The following is a 17,749-nucleotide window of genomic DNA, read 5'->3' as shown; positions in this document are numbered from 1 at the left end:
CTGTGTGCGTGTTATATTACCAGATTTTGAAAATTTTCCCAAATTTTTCCCCGACTACGGAAAAAAGAGGGTTATGGTTTTCGAGTGTATGTATGTATAATATTTCTTTGGCACGTCCTGCAGTATAAACCGCTGGACCGATTTTGATCGGTCATCGTATCAGGTGACATTGCAATCATCTGTATTATTATAGTAGTGGTGTTAGTGACGTAGGCTATATAAATTTTTATTTTAAAATAAATTCTTTTTATGTAAATTTTTTATAATATTGTAAAAATTATTTTGTTACATAAAGTACCTACCTACTAAAGTTATATCTGAACAATATAATTGTATTAAATTTTTAATAAAATAAATTAGTTACTTACATTAAAAAAATGTTTCAGTATTATTACAATAATAATTATATAATATTTTAATTTTTCAAAATATATGAATGGGAATAACTATAGTTTTAAGTCGAGAATACGGGATATTTTATTTTCATCATATCCATCATGGAATTCACATGAATAAAATCTCGGGCGAAAACGACTATGACGTTTTTAAGCTACAATATAAAAGTAACAAAAAAAATGTATAATGCTTATTTAAATAATCTAATAACGATCATCACTGTGATTCCATTCGAAACAAATCGTTTTAAAAAAAAATACTTATAAGTTTGTTACGCCGTCAACACTATTATAAACAACATAATTAGTACTTTGGTGGACGCAGAAGAAATAAAGCTTCGGGATATTATCAGGATTTATCCAGTAAAGTGCAGAAGAAAATTCACAACATCTGAGGTTAGATCATTCAAATTCATAATCTGACAAATTGAAAACATAACGTCAAACGTAACTGACGTTGTTGTCGTCTTATGTTGGTAACAACTCCAGTGTTGCTATTACACAAAAAAATATTGTCATTATTACGTTTCATTCCACATACTTTGCATAAAATATGGAGGAACAATTCCAATTACTTTTTGACAATATGAAGGCGGAAATGCAGAGACAAACAGCTGAACTAACTGAATCACTTACTAAAAACTTATTGGATAGGATGGATGAAAAACTTACTCCCATTATCGAAGAAAATGAACAATTAAAACAAAAAGTGAGTAATTTAGAAAAAGAAATGGAAAACTTGAAGAGAGAAAATAAAAGTAACAACATAATTATTTTCGGACTAAAAGAGGGAGAAAACTCGACATCTGAGTTATTTAAAAATATAAAGACGGCCTTCAAAGAAGACCTAAACATAAGTTTAGAGCAATCCGAAGTAAACAAATTATTTCGCTTAGGAAAAAATATAGTTCAGAATAAACCAAGGCCGGTGCTGTGTTCTTTTTTAAATTCATGGAGAAAAGATGAAATTATGAAGAATAAAAAGAAATTTAAGAACATTTATGTATCAGAAGATTACTCGAAGGAAGTTTTGGAGAAAAGAAAGGCATTGCTACCGAAGTTAAAGGAAGAACGAGAAAAGGGGAATACAGCTTTCTTGATCTACGACAAACTAGTAGTCAAAGAGTCTAACACAGATAAAAGAAAAAGAGAACCAACGACCTCACCATCACCTTCCAAAACTCAACCTAAAAAACATCAAGTTCTGTTTTCTGCCAAAGTTAACAGGAAAAATGCCTTTGATGCAATGAGACCCAGATCGAGTTCTTGCACCAATAAACCTACACCCAATCAACAATAGCAATTCATCGGAAAACGGAAAACTCAAACTAACTATGACAACAAACAAACAGAAAAAATAAATTTTCCCCCAAGCCGACTGGTCCTCGTGGGGGATAAAGACCGCAACCCTCCAACAATACAGAAAAACACAGAGACAAAATATTACGTCGCCGCCCTTAACGTTCTCACACTGAAAAATGAAGAGAATCTAATCGAACTAACAAATGCATTAAAACAAATTAAATGGGACATTGTCGGTGTCAGTGAAGTTAGACGAATGGGAGAAAGAATTATTTCTCAACCAGACTTCTTACTGTACCATATCGGAACGACGCCAGGCCACCATGGAGTGGGCTTCATAGTAAAAAAATACCTTGAAAAATCCATAGAAGAATTTATTGGAATCTCGGAGCGCATAGCAATGATGAATATAAAGTTACCTGGATATAAAGATTCATGGTCTATTCTACAAATATATTCACCAACAGAACAATCCGACCTGGATACAATTGAGAAATTTTACCTTGACTTAAATAACACAATCCAAGAACATGCCAACAAAAACCTAATTGTCATGGGAGACTTTAATGCCCAAATTGGAGCTAAGCGCCCAGAAGAAGATACAGTACTAGGACCATTTACCTACAGCAATAAAAATAGAAGTCGAAACGGAGAAAAACTAATAAACTTCGCTCTGGAAAATCACTTAACTATTTTAAACTCAATATACAAAAAAAATACAAAGAAAATGTGGACGTGGATTTCACCAGATGGGAAAACAAAGAATGAGATCGATTTTATAATGACAAATAAAAAGAACTGCGTAACAAATTTTGACGTAATTAACAGATTAAATTACAATACCAACCATAAACTGATCAGAGCTGAAATAAAATCATTACAACCAAGGAAACCTAGACCGAGACAAGAACTAACAATTGGTAAGCTTAGCAAACATCAAATAGAGCAATTAGTAGTCATTTTACGAGATAAATTCACAGACTTCAAAGACAACACAGAGACCTTGGGAACTCAGCAGAAATACAACTGGATAGAGAACACTATTAAAGACCAATTACATCACATAGCTAAGATCAGATCTGAACCGAAGAAATGGTTAACAACCAATACCTTGAAATTACTAGAACAAAGAAACCAGTTAATAAACGCAAAAGAAGTAAAAGACAGAAGAAAGCATTTAGCTAAAATAAGTAAAGATATCAAAGAAAGTATAAGAACGGACAGGAAAAATAGTAGAATGGAAATTATCGAAAAACATATAGTCAAAACGGGAGGTGTTAAAAAAGCTCATAGAGAATTAACAAATTCCAAAGATTGGATAGCAAAAATTAAAAACGAAAAAGGACAATGGAACCACCACAGAACAAATATATTAGGAATCGCCACATCTTACTACAAACAAATATATGAATACACCGAAGCTCGGGATATAAGTGAACTAAAGGAAACCTCAAATGTACCTAATATCCTCCAGACTGAGGTAATAAAAGCTATAGATAGTCAGAAGAGAGACAAAGCACCAGGACCCGACGGTATAAACAACGAAATCCTAAAAGAATGTAAAAATTTTATAACACCAATCCTCACCGACATGTTTAACGAGATATTAAATACGGAAACCATCCCACGGCAATGGACAGAATCAAATATTGTTCTACTATATAAAAAAGGCGACAAATATGAAATTGGAAACTACCGCCCTATTAGCCTCATGTCCAACATATATAAGGTATTTGCCAAGATCATACTCAATCGGATTGAAAGAAAATTAGATGAACACCAACCCATCGAACAAGCGGGCTTCCGTAAACACTATTCAACGATCGACCACATTCACGTTGTACGCCAAGTTATAGAGAAGTATAAAGAATACCAATGCACCTACTACATCGCATTTATCGATTACAGCAAAGCATTCGATTCTTTATTTCACGAAAATATATGGGAGTCATTAAAAGAACAAGGAATCGAACATAAATACATCCGCTTAATTAAAAATGTTTACAGCCAGAGTACTGCGAGAATTCAATTAGAACAGACGGGTGAACCTTTCAGAGTAGGCAAAGGCGTACGACAAGGAGATCCCCTGTCACCGAAAATATTCTCGGCGGTACTAGAATCAATATTCAGACGTCTAAATTGGTTATTTTTTATTGTGCTATTTGCAAAATCTTCGGAAGATATAACAAAAATGATAAAGGAATTGGCAACGGTAAGCATGAAAGTAGGATTAAAACTGAACCCAGAAAAAACAAGAGTAATGACAAATGGAGAGAGAATAACCATAAACTTGGGAACCAACCAAATTGATTACACAGACGAATATATTTACCTGGGACAGCTAATAACAGACGAGAATCAGATGAGCAAAGAAGTCGAAAGAAGAATAACTAATGCCTGGAAGAGGTACTGGAGTTTGAAAGAGATTATGAAAGATAAAAATCTTCACGTGAATATTAAAAGTAAAATATTTAATACTTGTATACTACCAGTTCTCATGTACGGCAGCCAAACCTGGTCCTTATCACAAAACGCGACTAGCAAACTCTCATCATGCCAATACGCAATGGAGAGGAGCATGCTAAATGTGAAAAAATCAGACCGACTGAGAAATCGAGCCATAAGAAGCAAAACAAAGGTCATAGACATTACATGCAAAATTAGAAGGATGAAATGGCGATGGGCAGGACACACGGTAAGAGGAAAAGATAAATGGAGCAAAACTGTAACACAATGGTATCCTAGAGAAGGTAAGAGGAAAAGAGGTAGACCGCAAAAAAGGTGGGATGAAGAAATAAGAAAAGTGGCTGGCGTCACATGGAACAGAGTGGCCCAAGAAAGACATGAGTGGAAACGGTTGGAGGAGGCCTTTGTCGACTGGCAAACAGATCTACAAAAAATAAGCAAAATTCAAATAAGAGACTAGATTAACGTTTACATTAGATTTTAAGTTTTATTTGTATTAGAATCATATTATAATAATTGTAATGTGGATCTGAATAAAAGGCTTTTTTATTTTATTTATTTATTATATAATAACGATCATGAACCTCGAAAAATCCAACAGCACTACCCCGAACATCTTTTAATAATAAAAATGGCAAATTCGTTTTCAAAATACTGGCAGCATACATTGAAGTTTCGTATTCCTCTTTATTACATGTAAAATTATTATTTGTTTATAAAAATAAATCAGCCAAATAATCTACAGAAAACCTGTAAAACGATGTTTTATCTGTTTTTTGTTTTCGGGAACAAATTTTACAGCGTTTAAATAATAAAATATTCGTAAAGGACATGTTCGTACCAAACATGTACCAGGCGCACATAAGTAATTCAGAGCGCGTCTCATTCGGGCCCGCAACACGCGCCTGCCATTATTTGACACCCGAATACGCAGAAAAGCAAATCCGATTTTACTTCCGAAAATACCAATTGTAAAAACTCTGTTTCATTATAATGTTGTCGACCCATAAATATAAATAAAGTCTGGACATTTTCACCAATTTAATTCTTACTATTGTTTTGTTTTTAAGCATGTACGTATCTAAATATAACACCATGGACCGACATTATTAATTATATTACCAAACAAATTTGCCGTTCACATTGCGCAGGCCATGTTGTATAACGCAATGCTATCAAATACTACTAAATTATACTTCTTTACAAACACGAGTACATAACTCTCAGTGCTCTCTAAAGTCTAAACCCTTTGAAATGCTTTTACAAGTTCAAACGAACGACATCCGACTCGCCATTAGCCGGTGCTGTAAAAAGTATTTACGACTCACATTTGTTACAGAGCCCGAGATTTTTGTTTTCACGCAAAAACAAAAGCAAAAAGAAGAAGAAGAAGGAGAATGTTGAGATATTGAACCATCCGATATATCGGATCTTCTATGTGTCGCACGACACCAGCGACTTGAAGATTTTCTCGTACATAGCGAGAGACTGCCGAACAAACGCCTTCAAGTGCAGTGTCTTCAAGAGCAACAGAGAGGTTAGTGAGGAAGTGAGTTATATCGTTTCGGCGTGAGTATGTAGGCTTAAGCTTTATATAAGCACGACAAGTCAAACATGCCGATTAATTAAATTGTAATTTTGATGCTAACTTCTTATAAATCATACTTCTAAAATGAATTATTGCCTTTAGTTTTATGATATTTGAGTACTAATGGAACAGTAAAATAAAAACACACATTTTATCGAGAATCGTAATAAAAACACACATGAGAAACTAAAGCATAGCTTTTCTTTATAGTTATTATCGAAGGTAAAATTCTGCATATTTTTAGATTGACCCCAGAGCTATTTAAATGAATTACTGTGAAGGAACGATTAAATTGTCATTGCATTAAAATATTTCAGTTATTTTTTAATAATTCTTCATGAAACAGTTTATATTTCAAATTTTCAACATTAAGATATTTTGATTCCATTTTCAGATTTAATCTTATTTTTTGTTACTCATAAATTACTTTCTCTGTCCGTAAAGCATTTTATTCCGGCAATAAAACTGATTTATATTTACCTTTTGTCTCAATGTTTCGTGATTATGTTAGCGTCTTTGTCAAATTATTTTTGGGAGAATTATTGTCGTTTCAACACAAGACAGTTCAAAATAATTATGAATTGAAAATACGATTTCTAAGAAGCGTCAAAACGAGTTTTGTGATTGTAGCATATTTCCACAGAATACATAATAGTAGCTAAACGCTACAGAACGGACACTCTCCGCCTCCCGCCAAATTTAAACATTTACCTCACCCCGCACGATCATGATTAAAATGGGCCACATTTTTCTGCAAGGACGATACGCAACGAAGATTGACAACATTAATCAAATTGACTTAAAGTAATTTTATTATTTTGGATTTGTGATTATCGTTTTTCGTAGAAAATGGTTAGATATTGTGCTGTTTACGGATGTATTTCATCAGAAAAACGCGAACTTTTTTTACGCTAGTCACAAATGTGCCAACCATAAAGACACACACATTTGCAGTCTCTACAGTGTGACTGTCAAAACGATAATTTTGTATGGAGTGTCCGGGGTGTGATATTTCTTAGATTATAGAGACTAATATATTTAGCCTTCAGCCTTGTTTCAGTAAGATCAAATTCATGTTTAATTTTATGAAAAATATTTTACATAAGTCTAACGTGGTGTAACAAATAAGCATAATATAATGTAGGTATACATTATTATAAAAATACCCGTATAGTCTTTTTTTAATAAGGTTGTCGCACTTCTACAACGAAAGTGCAAAACTTCTTAACCAAACTGCATTTTCCGCCATTTTGTTTTTAAAAATACCCTCTAACCTTTCTCTCCTTGTCACTAATGGTATTTTAATGTCTCCCAGGGGAAATTTAGAGTTACTGGGCTACAAGTTAGTTGTTAAAGGATTTAGGACTATATTTCTGAAATCTCTTGTTGGCCAACTTTCTGGCCGGGACGGGAAAAGTTCGGAGTCAATAATAATGCCTGTTACATAGATCGTTTTTGTGCCATGGAGAATTGGGATAATGTAGAACTATGAAAGTTGGAATCTGCTTTTGGCTGCGGATAATTCATGAGTGTATTTAAAAACATGATTGCTACAACATGTTAGGTTTTGGTTATATTTTATAAATATAACAAAATGCTCTTTAAAATAACGTTACAATATGTAGAAATTCGGATTAATTACACCCAAAAGCTTTTCCTGAGCTACGGAGAGTAGAATAAATACTTAAACATATTAAAATTCATGCATAAAATATTCACGAGAAAAAAAGTTAGTTGTATAATTAAGAATTTTAAAATAAAATAAACTTGAGCACGGAGGTACCACCTACGACGCAAAATTGTCTCTAGCAAGAAATAAAGTTCGCAAGGTATGAAGTTTATAATTAAGCTTCCAGTAAATTTGCATGTTGCAAAGTTCAATCAATCCCATATCTTCTTTATATATAAAAATGAATCGCAAAATGTGTTGGTAAGCGCATAACTCGAGAACGGCTGAACCGATTTCGATAATTCTTTTTTTATTATATTCCTTGAAGTACGAGGATGGTTTTTATGTAGAGAAAACGTAAATATGTACCACGGGCGAAGCCGGGGCGAACCGCTAGTTTCATATAAAACTAAAATAAAAAGTTTACTAACTCAGCCATCATACAATTCATGATATCATACCAAACTGAATCCAACATTGTATTTTGTAGTGTTTGATTTAACGCGAGTAGTTAAACGCGATTTATATGTGACCACGCTTGCTGCAAAGTCTGCGAAAAGTCGGGAAAATAATATTATGAATAAATCGCGTTTTAAATTCGTTAAAATATTTAATTTCCAAATGAATGCAACATTATTAAATGGGGATAGACGCAAATAATCAAATTCTCAAACCTGGAAACCAAATTATAACAATTATTTAGTGAATCTAGTTGGAACAAGTTTCAGGCAAGTTATTTGGAACTCTCTCTCTGCTCAGTTTTAACTTGCATTGCTTCAACCGTAGTGTAGGTATGGGCTGAATTGGCATAATTGCAAAGAATGAATTCCTATATTTGTTATCAGTTCCATGTTTTAGTTTATCTGTAGAATCTTCTGGAACTTCCAAATATATAGTTTTAATTCGAAACATTAATCAACTTATCATGCTTTAAAGTTCAGTATAATGAAGATAATAAGTGCAAAATCTAATAAAATCATCGATATCTTCGTATAAAATAATTAAACTCGATAACATCGTGACTAGAATAAATATAAAGCATGTCTATTATTTCGTTAAAAGGGCAGAATCGAAATCGTTCTATTCTTTAACTGTATAAGTAAAACGATAGCCTCGGTTTTGTTCATCATGATCCTTTTTGTGATTGATGAGGGATATTTGGAAGTGATTGAGAGGTTCGTCGGTAGGAATTTTTCTAGTAGTTTACTTAATTGTAATTTATGTTTATATGTCATAATAGTTTATATGTAGTTTAAATGCTCTATTTTACGGTTTACCATTGTTCTTATTTTGTATGATAATATTCTTTATATTTTAAATTTTTATTGCATAAGTACCTACTCCCAAACTGATAATGCGCATAGAAAAATTCGTGACTGTTCGGCAACTGTCATATTCTCCGAGCCTCCGAAGACGATATGTATATAGAGTGGTTAAATGTATTTTCTACATGCATAGTTTATTAGAATTATGAGTTTTATGGTAAAAGAGATAAGTAACGAAATTTGTTTCGATAATTCAATGTAAGTTAATAGCGAGGATAAGCCACACGATTGCGAATATGTATCTATTTGTTGTATTGATTTATTTGGAAAATTCTATACTTAGAACTATTAAAGCGTCTTACTGATGCTGGCGTAATGATGAATGTATGGAAGGTTAAAATAAGACAAAGTTTATATTTAAAAAAATGATTTTCAAACATTGGCTTACCCCTTTTCATTTTCAAACACTGGATTAAATTGTGAAATCTAATCATTAAAATCTCAGTCCAAAAGATTTACACAATCAGGGATTATCTCTGTTTCTGCAGATATCGTAGAATGATCAGAACTTTCATTATGCTCTTATTAATTTTCACTTTCCCCGCTGCTATCTGCTATCTGTGTAAATAATCATTTTACCGGAAAATTCAACTTTGAAACAAAACTAAGAAGGGTATGTAACAGCAGCTCTATATAATTCCATACAGAGATAATACGTGCGGTCACCACCAATATATGTATAAAGACGACTGACGGATTTTTGAATTTTTTGACTGACAGGCTACCGTCACCTGTCGCCTGAATTGTTTTCGATTATGTATGACTCTGAATTGACTCCTATTTCTTTCGAACAAGGTGCAAGATGCAAGTGCATTGTTTAAGGCACTTACGATTCAATGATTCGGGGTGATTCGGGTGTTTCTGGAAATACGATAATTAGCGAAGATCTGCATGCGCATTATTAATTTTGGAGTACTTGTACATACATTTTTTCAATGTGCATATTATGGTAATATGTATATTTAGAAATAACCAACACGTTGCGAATTTCGTTCACAATATTAGGAAATAAAGAATTAAATAATTAAAATAAACCGCATGTAAATTGTCAGTAACATAGGTTGGACATAAAAGTCATATTCTACACATCCACGCGTCATGAGCCAAATAACAGCTTATAAATGACGACCAACTGTTACCAAAAGAGCTTAAAGTTCTGATTTAACACGGGTTTAACCCTTTTTTGTAGCACACGAGACCTTTAGAATTTTAAATTTTATGAAATATCACTTTTCAAAGTTCAAACGCTGTGGGTTACGATTGTTCTTGGTGGAATATTGTTTTATTGTAGAAACATTTAGTGTGGAACTACATTTAGAATCATACTATATAGATTGCTTATAAATTACGAGGAAAATGCTATTTAATTAAAGTAAATGAAAAGAAATCGATATTTAATTTCTCGCAAAAGAAGTAATTGAATACGTATAAATAAATCATAAGAATTTTCTTTTCATACGTTCTTAATGTTGAAATTTAATCATTTCTGTTACGAATTAATCAGTTATAAGTTTTCCTTTTCATTTCGAAAATAATATTTCATATTACACGAGCGACTATTTATTAAAATAATCCTTATGACGATAGATAATAATTAAAAGAAATAAAAAACAATATTATTTTAAATATCATCCAGTTTCATAACATTTGAAATTAACCAAGAATGCTAAAAACAACATTGTACATACAATAATATCAAAGATGTTTATTTCATACAGGCTGTCCATAAATGAATGGTAAGTATATAGATTTTTATTTATTAAATTAACTCGTAAAATTAAAACTCTCATAAATTATAATTACATCCATACATTGAATAAAAAGACTATTAAATAATTGAGTATCAGTAGAGAATCCCATTGATTCTTAATAAGAAGCAACAATAAAATGATCATAAAAAGATCGATCGATTTAAATACATAACTATAAAATATTATGGTACTCTATGGCATTTATTAATTCTACATTTTGCACTTTACATGCAGGTAATAGAGTATATTTTTTCAAATACATCTCCACAAATAATATGCCACTCTATGGCATCCGTTAATTCTGCAATTTGCACTTTACATATAGGTAATAGAGTCTATTTTTCTTGAACATATTTTAACATCTAGCTTTGCCTATACGGAAGGTCGTTAAAAAGCACTCCAGGGATGTCGGTTAATACTTCCGAGTAACTTGGTGCAAAATTTTCATTTATGGAAGTATATTATGTGTAAATTGTGAATTAGGCAGACCATGGAATTATTCCCAGATAGGTGATTCATTTCTTAATTGTTTATTTTAATAAAATAATAAATGTATTCCTCTTTTTAGTATTTTATTGTGAAAATATGGCTTTTCCAGATCACAAAATAAGCACTAAAAATCACCTATATTATTTAATTTGATTTTTATAATATGAAACAATTTATATTACTTATGCAAAATTACATGAAAACAATACCTTCTAAGTATTATGTTTATTTATAATTCTTACAGTATAAGAACCTTTTATACCACTTTCAGCGTTAACATAAACATAACCACAGACCACAATACATTTATATTAATTTGAAGTTAGAATAAATTTTGATTTTTTCTCCTTCATTTTATATTTAATTGGTGGTTTCATTCTTCCCTGTTCTCTATAGCGATTTGTAATAAAAACATTGAGTTTTAATGAGAATATTATTTGTATAATATGTAACATTTTGATTTTAGTCTATATTTTGTATACTGCTGTGAATATTTTCAAAGAACCTGTGAATTATTATGACATAATATCCTATAGCACTACATTAATGATTAATAAAAAATATAATGCACGTATCAAATCAAAATATACCAACAACTCTGACGGATATTCTATTGCATATTTTCCACAAGATATTTAAATTTTCAGCTTAATATCACAGGACCAAAACTACATATACTTACTTTCGAGAACTTAAGAAGTCATATCTCACTGCAGCCGAACGCTATTTCCTCTCATATTAAACTGAAGGATAATCTTTGATCCCTTAAAAACAAATCCTTGCAGGCTACAAAGACTCGCTTATAGGATCATATAAATCTCCGAAATACCCATCCGCTGTTCCAGGTAGCACGTCAGAGACACGGGACATATCATTTATTCTCGGCTGAATAAAAATAGACGGTTTTTGTAATACCACGTCCACGAAAATCGCGACTGTGACGCTCCGTATATATTTATTTGAACGCAAATCAAGATCAAAGACCCATGTGACGTTGTGGAAAAACACTTTGTGAGTGCTTGCCTGCGTTGCATCTCGGAGCGAAACAGCAAATATGCTTATGTGCAGGTTGAGTCCGTAACAAATTCAGTCCATCAGGAATCCGATGAATGTTATACGTATTAACGTTAGCTACGTATCAAATACAATACTATTTAACAATGTTGAGCCCAAAAAGAACGTCGTATAATTAGTATAATCGTCAGTAATATATATGTATTTTTTGCAACCAATAAAAAGCATAATTTGTAATATGATTATCTTAGCTTGCGATTTCAGATTCGAGATCCTGTTATTCTTTCATGAAAATTTATTTATGAAAATATTTATAAGGTTGCCATATCTATCTACTGAATCAACATTCCCTTTTATCATAGATTGTGTTTTTAAGTGTTATATTTGATTACTTGTTCCATACGAATAATGAAGCATTCTATCTATTTATAGGAAAAACACTAATTTGAAAAGACACCCAACCCTTGTGATAAATTATTATCACTAATTTATATTATAATGATCTGCATATAAATAATCCAACAGCTTTTAGAAGTTTTCGTTTATAGCTTGGTTCTATCGAAGCTCGTGATGGAAATACTTCCTTACTTGTAATGATAAACAAATACGGATGTCTTTTATTTTAACGGCACTGACTTTTTCTCTCCTCAGGTAACATAACGTTTCAATTTTTTTATCGACCTAAATGTTGGTTGACTTTGACTCAGACTAATAAACTGTTACTTTCTGGTTCTAAATTATTATAATTAATTCTGAATTCATTTCGATACAATTTTTAAATAACTCATAATGGTGTTTAATAAAATAATGAAGAGTGAAGGGAAAAACTTGTGAAATATTCTCGAAAGTTATTGAGATATTTTTATTCAATTTCAGCTGTGTAAAATATCATTTGTCAGATCAGTGGAAATGTAAGAATATCCACTTACGTGATACAAACGTAATTCGCCCAATTTATAATAAAAAGTGAAGTCCCGTGTCCCTGTAGTTTGGTAATGGGCAGATGCATTATGCATACATCTATTTCACTGATTGATTTTCTTTAGGGACAAGTAGGTGATCAGCCTTCTGTGTCCTACCAGACCGAGACAATTTTTTTTCTTCGTCTCTACCGGGAATCAAACCCCCTCGGTTCTACGCTCACGCGACAACCACTGTACCAAGGAGGCGGTCCAATTTAGAGAGATGAATCTTCTTGATTCCACCTCGCTCTCAGTCTGGCAAGTCAACTATTTATAATAAGTACAAGCTAAATAGGCTTTGTTAATTCCAAGTGAACCGTATAAACATTGACGCCCTATTCTAATGTCCTTGTGAAATTCAACTACTGTCCTTTAAGGCTTGTAATACAATATTACAATGAAGAGAGTCTTTATTCGATCAAAGGGAACATACGCTAGGCCTTCTTTACATTGTTTTGTGGTACTTAACGTTACTGAGTTGTAAAGCCGGGAAACTTTCTCAGAAGTTCGCCGAAACAATTAGACACGTTGCCAAAAATTTGTCTGTTTAGAAGCAATCTTACCACATTACACACAAGCGTAAAATGCATTCGCTTTGAAATCTATAGTACTGTGTACTAGAACACTGGAGTGATATATATTTCTAGATATGAAAAATTATACTTACATTAATTATTTATTTGCCTCGAAGTGCAAATGAGGTGTTGGGTGTTTACTTGACAATCAAGGCGTTATATTTCTAGACTTTTAAAAACCCCTTTCTTAAATAACATACATACATTGTAAAGAAAATTATACGAATGGAACAATAACTCATAAAAAACATTACAGTCTTTGCCCATATCGTAAAGTAAACACCGTCCAGCAAATGCAAATCGTTCGAAGAATGTGACGTCACACCGGCTCTATGGTAGCTTTGCTCGCATTTTGACGTTTTATGGGAAGGCAAAAGTACACACATTATCTAGGTAAAAATGCATGGACACGCCCGGTGATACTTTCTGAATGTTGGTATTATGGAATCGATAGTGGATACATAGTGAATTAATGAACTTTATGGGTATGCTATGTTCAGGGCTTATTTGTGCGAAGTTGTAAGCAGAAAAGTTTGTGCGAATTAATGGAAAGTACCTAATCATTCACGTTAAATGACAGATGAATGAAGACGAAAGAATATTTTCCCTGACTTTGTTACTAACTTATGAAACAGCTGGATGGATTTTGATGGGATTTTCCACTGGCAAATAACTAACATTTATAATTTTCTTTGCATTGTATTTGAAGCTTCGCGTGTTTTATATGCTCTAAATCGGATTCAAAATATCGTATATTACCTGAAACCGCATCTATGTCCATAAATATATTTTGCCCAATTCTATTTCTATTATTTCGTTGTATTTCAAACTATTTATTTGTCTACCTGACGGCGCCCTTGCGCTCAGAGCTGTGTTTATTTAAATTTGCTTCCAATCATTCAATAGTTTTGGATCTCAACAGTTCCAGATCCTTATATACCCGTTAATCTCACTCAGACACAGACTTTACTATCATGTAAATCAATATGTGTAAAGTGAACTATATTTACGAGGGTATTTTAAAATAATAACCCGTCGAAACATAAATAACGATGACTGCTATGGAATTATTTATGGCTCCCTATTCCCTATTAGGGTTTTCTTACGATATAATAAGCAGTAGTAAGTAATGTTAAGAATAATTAGGTATTTATTAAATTTTATTTTTTTTTCATACAAGCCATAGGCTTTGCGTAGGTATACTAAAGTTTTCGGTTTATTTTAAAAGTTTGTACAAACATTGTCTGACATTAAAAAAAAGAATTATCTAATTTAGTGCAATTCGGAATTTATGGGTTACATTTGACGTATATTGGTCTTAGAGCATTTAAGATATTGGTAACGATCTCTTATAATCACCGATCGAATCGATACACTAATAAATTTTTTCGAATTCTATTGCTGTATATTTTTGTTTGGATTTTTGTTATAGCGCAGTAAATGTTAACGCAGTAGTTGAGCTATCTGTTAGATTAATAGACAAAGTTCCTCTATTCATGTTATATGATCGGACTCATATTTTACGCACGGCTAATTTTGGTAATACAGGACGAACGTTTGTTTCATTTATCCACATTCGATGTTAGTTTATTTATATTGGCTCACAATATATCATCCAAAATTAAGTACTAAGTAAAAACGTTCACATAACTATAAGTCCGACTCAAACGCTAGTACCAAAAAACAACAACAGAAAATAGCTCTAAGAAATCGAATAAAGCGATAAAAAATCCTACTAATATTATAAATGAGAAAGTTTGTGAGGATGTGTGTGTGTGTATGTGTGTTTGTTACTCTTTCACGCAAATACTATTGAACCGATTACAATGAAATTGAGCACACATATAGAGGGTAACTTGGATTAACACCATATTAACACAGGGTAGGTTTTATCACGGAAATCCCAAGGGAACGAGAACTATGCGGGTTGTTTTTAATATAATTTAAACTATAGTCAAAACTAGTAGTTATAAATTAAATATTATTTTGCCCTTTGTATACCTTAATATTTAATAAAGGCAATGGATGAAACTTACGCCTCAATTCTGCTTTAAAAGCCTTAATTGTAAGAATATTAATGTCTCTTATAAAATTCAGTACCTATATTTATGGATTCAATAATGCTTGGCTTCGTATGTAAAAGAGCACAAGCTCTTTGAGCTAGAAAGATTCATAGTATAACAGCGATGATTATACTATGAATAGTTCATTTGATGCAGCCTTTGTCCAATAATCTAATAAGCGTTTATCAAAAGAGCTTTTAATGTTACTGTTAACAATGTACTTAATCTGAAGCTGACGTTATAGCATTTACTTTTTTTGTTTGATATCATGTCACATATTTTTCATACAAAAAAATTTTTTTACATGTATATTGCTGAATGTAATAGTTATTTTGGGACAGTTTTAAACGAACTAATATGGAGAGCTTTAGCTTGTACTACTATAGTTGTTTGAAAAGCTAGTGCTTTTACCTACGTATTCAAATGTAAATAGGTCAGTGTCAAATATAAAATTAACTAGCTGCTCGCCTTTGTATTCACAAATAAATGAATGAAAAGTTTAATTTTAATTTTGTTAATGGGTGTCGAATACCAAAATATAGCCCGCTCTTTAATTAGGCTTCAAAGTTCCTCTTGAGGATAGACCGGAGATTGAGTACTTTTTATCTAAGTAATTGGAATACGAGCGGTGTATATTTTATTATATTACAAAGTTTTACGAATTTAAACATAACAAACAAAAGTTTATGAGTGACAACAAAAATTTGTATTCATGTTTACCTACGAATACTCAAGTGCTAATTGCAATGTAAAAATAGTTTTATCAGACGGTTATAATTTTTCGAGTGAATTCTGTTAATCCAATTTAAACCGGGAAGCTAGAAAACACGCATAATAAAATATATTATGTATGTAGGTACTATAAAATATACCGACAGATTCCAAAATATCCGTGACAAGTATTACATAAACAGCATAGGAACCGCTGATTAATGACTCTTGTATTCGGTACTCACTCGACTGAGATATTCGTGTTGGCAATGTCTATGTCATGTTCAGTGTGAGCGTAATTTCCGAGGTGGGAATACTAGCGTGTGTTTATTTGTGGTGGTAGAGACGCGACGCACGCGCCGACCATGCCGCCAGCGAGTCAGTTGTTTCGTGGGAAGCAGTGCGGAAGAGCGCGTTTCACACAAAGCGAACACGCTAAATACACGGAACGTGCCGACAGATAATAAATCACATGTGCTCTATAGGAATAACAGCGAAATGTCCAACCACAAGGATCATGAAAAGCATCGCCGAAACGAACACCTCTTGAAGAGCCTCCCCTCCGAGGTGCTCCTGAAAGCGAGGAGCACTCTCGTCTCGCTTGGAGCTCTGAAATCCAAAGACCGCCAGAAAAAACAAGAAACGAAAAATAAGAAGAATGAAAGGCTCAAAAGCAGCAGGTCGGAACCGGAGTTCAGTGAAATGCGAAAGGTGAAACACAGAAGTCGTATCGATGAAGCGCCTAGAGATTATTTAGGGGTAAGGCCGAGACCCATGTCAGTTGGGGCAACAAAGCGATATGAAGATGCCATGGAATATAATAGTAATACGCTTCCAAAGGAATCATCTCCTTTACACCGAAGGTTTGAATCATCTGACGAAGTATACGTGCAGCCGCGACTAGTGCTTCCAGTGATAGATAGGTTCCAGGATAATCATATGCAAGATGTAAATGAAAGACCAAGAAAGAAACTTTCCTTTCGTGAACCTGAAATTGTAACTAGTGGTAGTGCTACTCTAGGACGTTCGAGTAAACTTATGGGCGTTAATAGTCTCACACGAAGAAATAGGGCGTCCATACGAAATGACCCCAACCCTAGTTTAGAAGGCATGGATTCTGATTTAGAGGTAAGGGAAGTCAACAAATTTATGTGCATTTTTTGGCGATTCCTCCAATTTTTCAGTTTAATGTATTATTACAAAGTTATTGTTTTGGCAACACTGCCCGGTATTTTTATAGGCGTTTCGTGTATTTTGAAACTGCGTTACAGGTGTGTAAAGCAGGTAATTTTGCAATCGTTATTCAGGTGTGAAACATTTGTGGCCGCTGTCAAATATTTTATACCGATGCAAGTAGAGCGCGAGTGCATTAGTGTCTTATTTAGAATATATAGCTCTCAATACTAGACACTCTGGTTTCTAGTATTCACAAATAGGTT

At 32.8% G+C, this 17,749-nt stretch overlaps 2 protein-coding genes across 2 annotated transcripts in view; both read left to right on the top strand.

The window, feature by feature from the left end:
- The first annotated feature begins 629 nt into the window (after positions 1-629).
- Positions 630-2,622, top strand: LOC149491094 (uncharacterized). Its single transcript, XM_089698932.1, has one exon. It carries the CDS (start codon positions 949-951, stop codon positions 1,693-1,695), a length of 747 nt encoding a protein of 248 aa, XP_089555058.1. The 5' UTR covers positions 630-948; the 3' UTR covers positions 1,696-2,622.
- Positions 2,623-16,659: 14,037 nt separating this feature from the next.
- LOC149491093 (uncharacterized) overlaps positions 16,660-17,749 on the top strand; it is a 35,389-nt gene continuing 34,299 nt past the window's right edge. Inside the window, exon 1 of the mRNA XM_089706974.1 lies at positions 16,660-17,438. Coding sequence (XP_089563100.1) covers positions 16,809-17,438 — 630 coding nt within the window. The 5' untranslated portion in view covers positions 16,660-16,808. The remainder of the gene's footprint in view (positions 17,439-17,749) is intronic.

This window comes from Colias philodice, chromosome 1, assembly GCF_061535455.1.
Source record: "Colias philodice isolate Cphi_HAF_F1 chromosome 1, ilColPhil1 Martin Lab GWU primary, whole genome shotgun sequence".
Taxonomy (NCBI): domain Eukaryota; kingdom Metazoa; phylum Arthropoda; class Insecta; order Lepidoptera; family Pieridae; genus Colias; species Colias philodice.
This window is presented reverse-complemented; position numbering and strand designations above follow the sequence as displayed.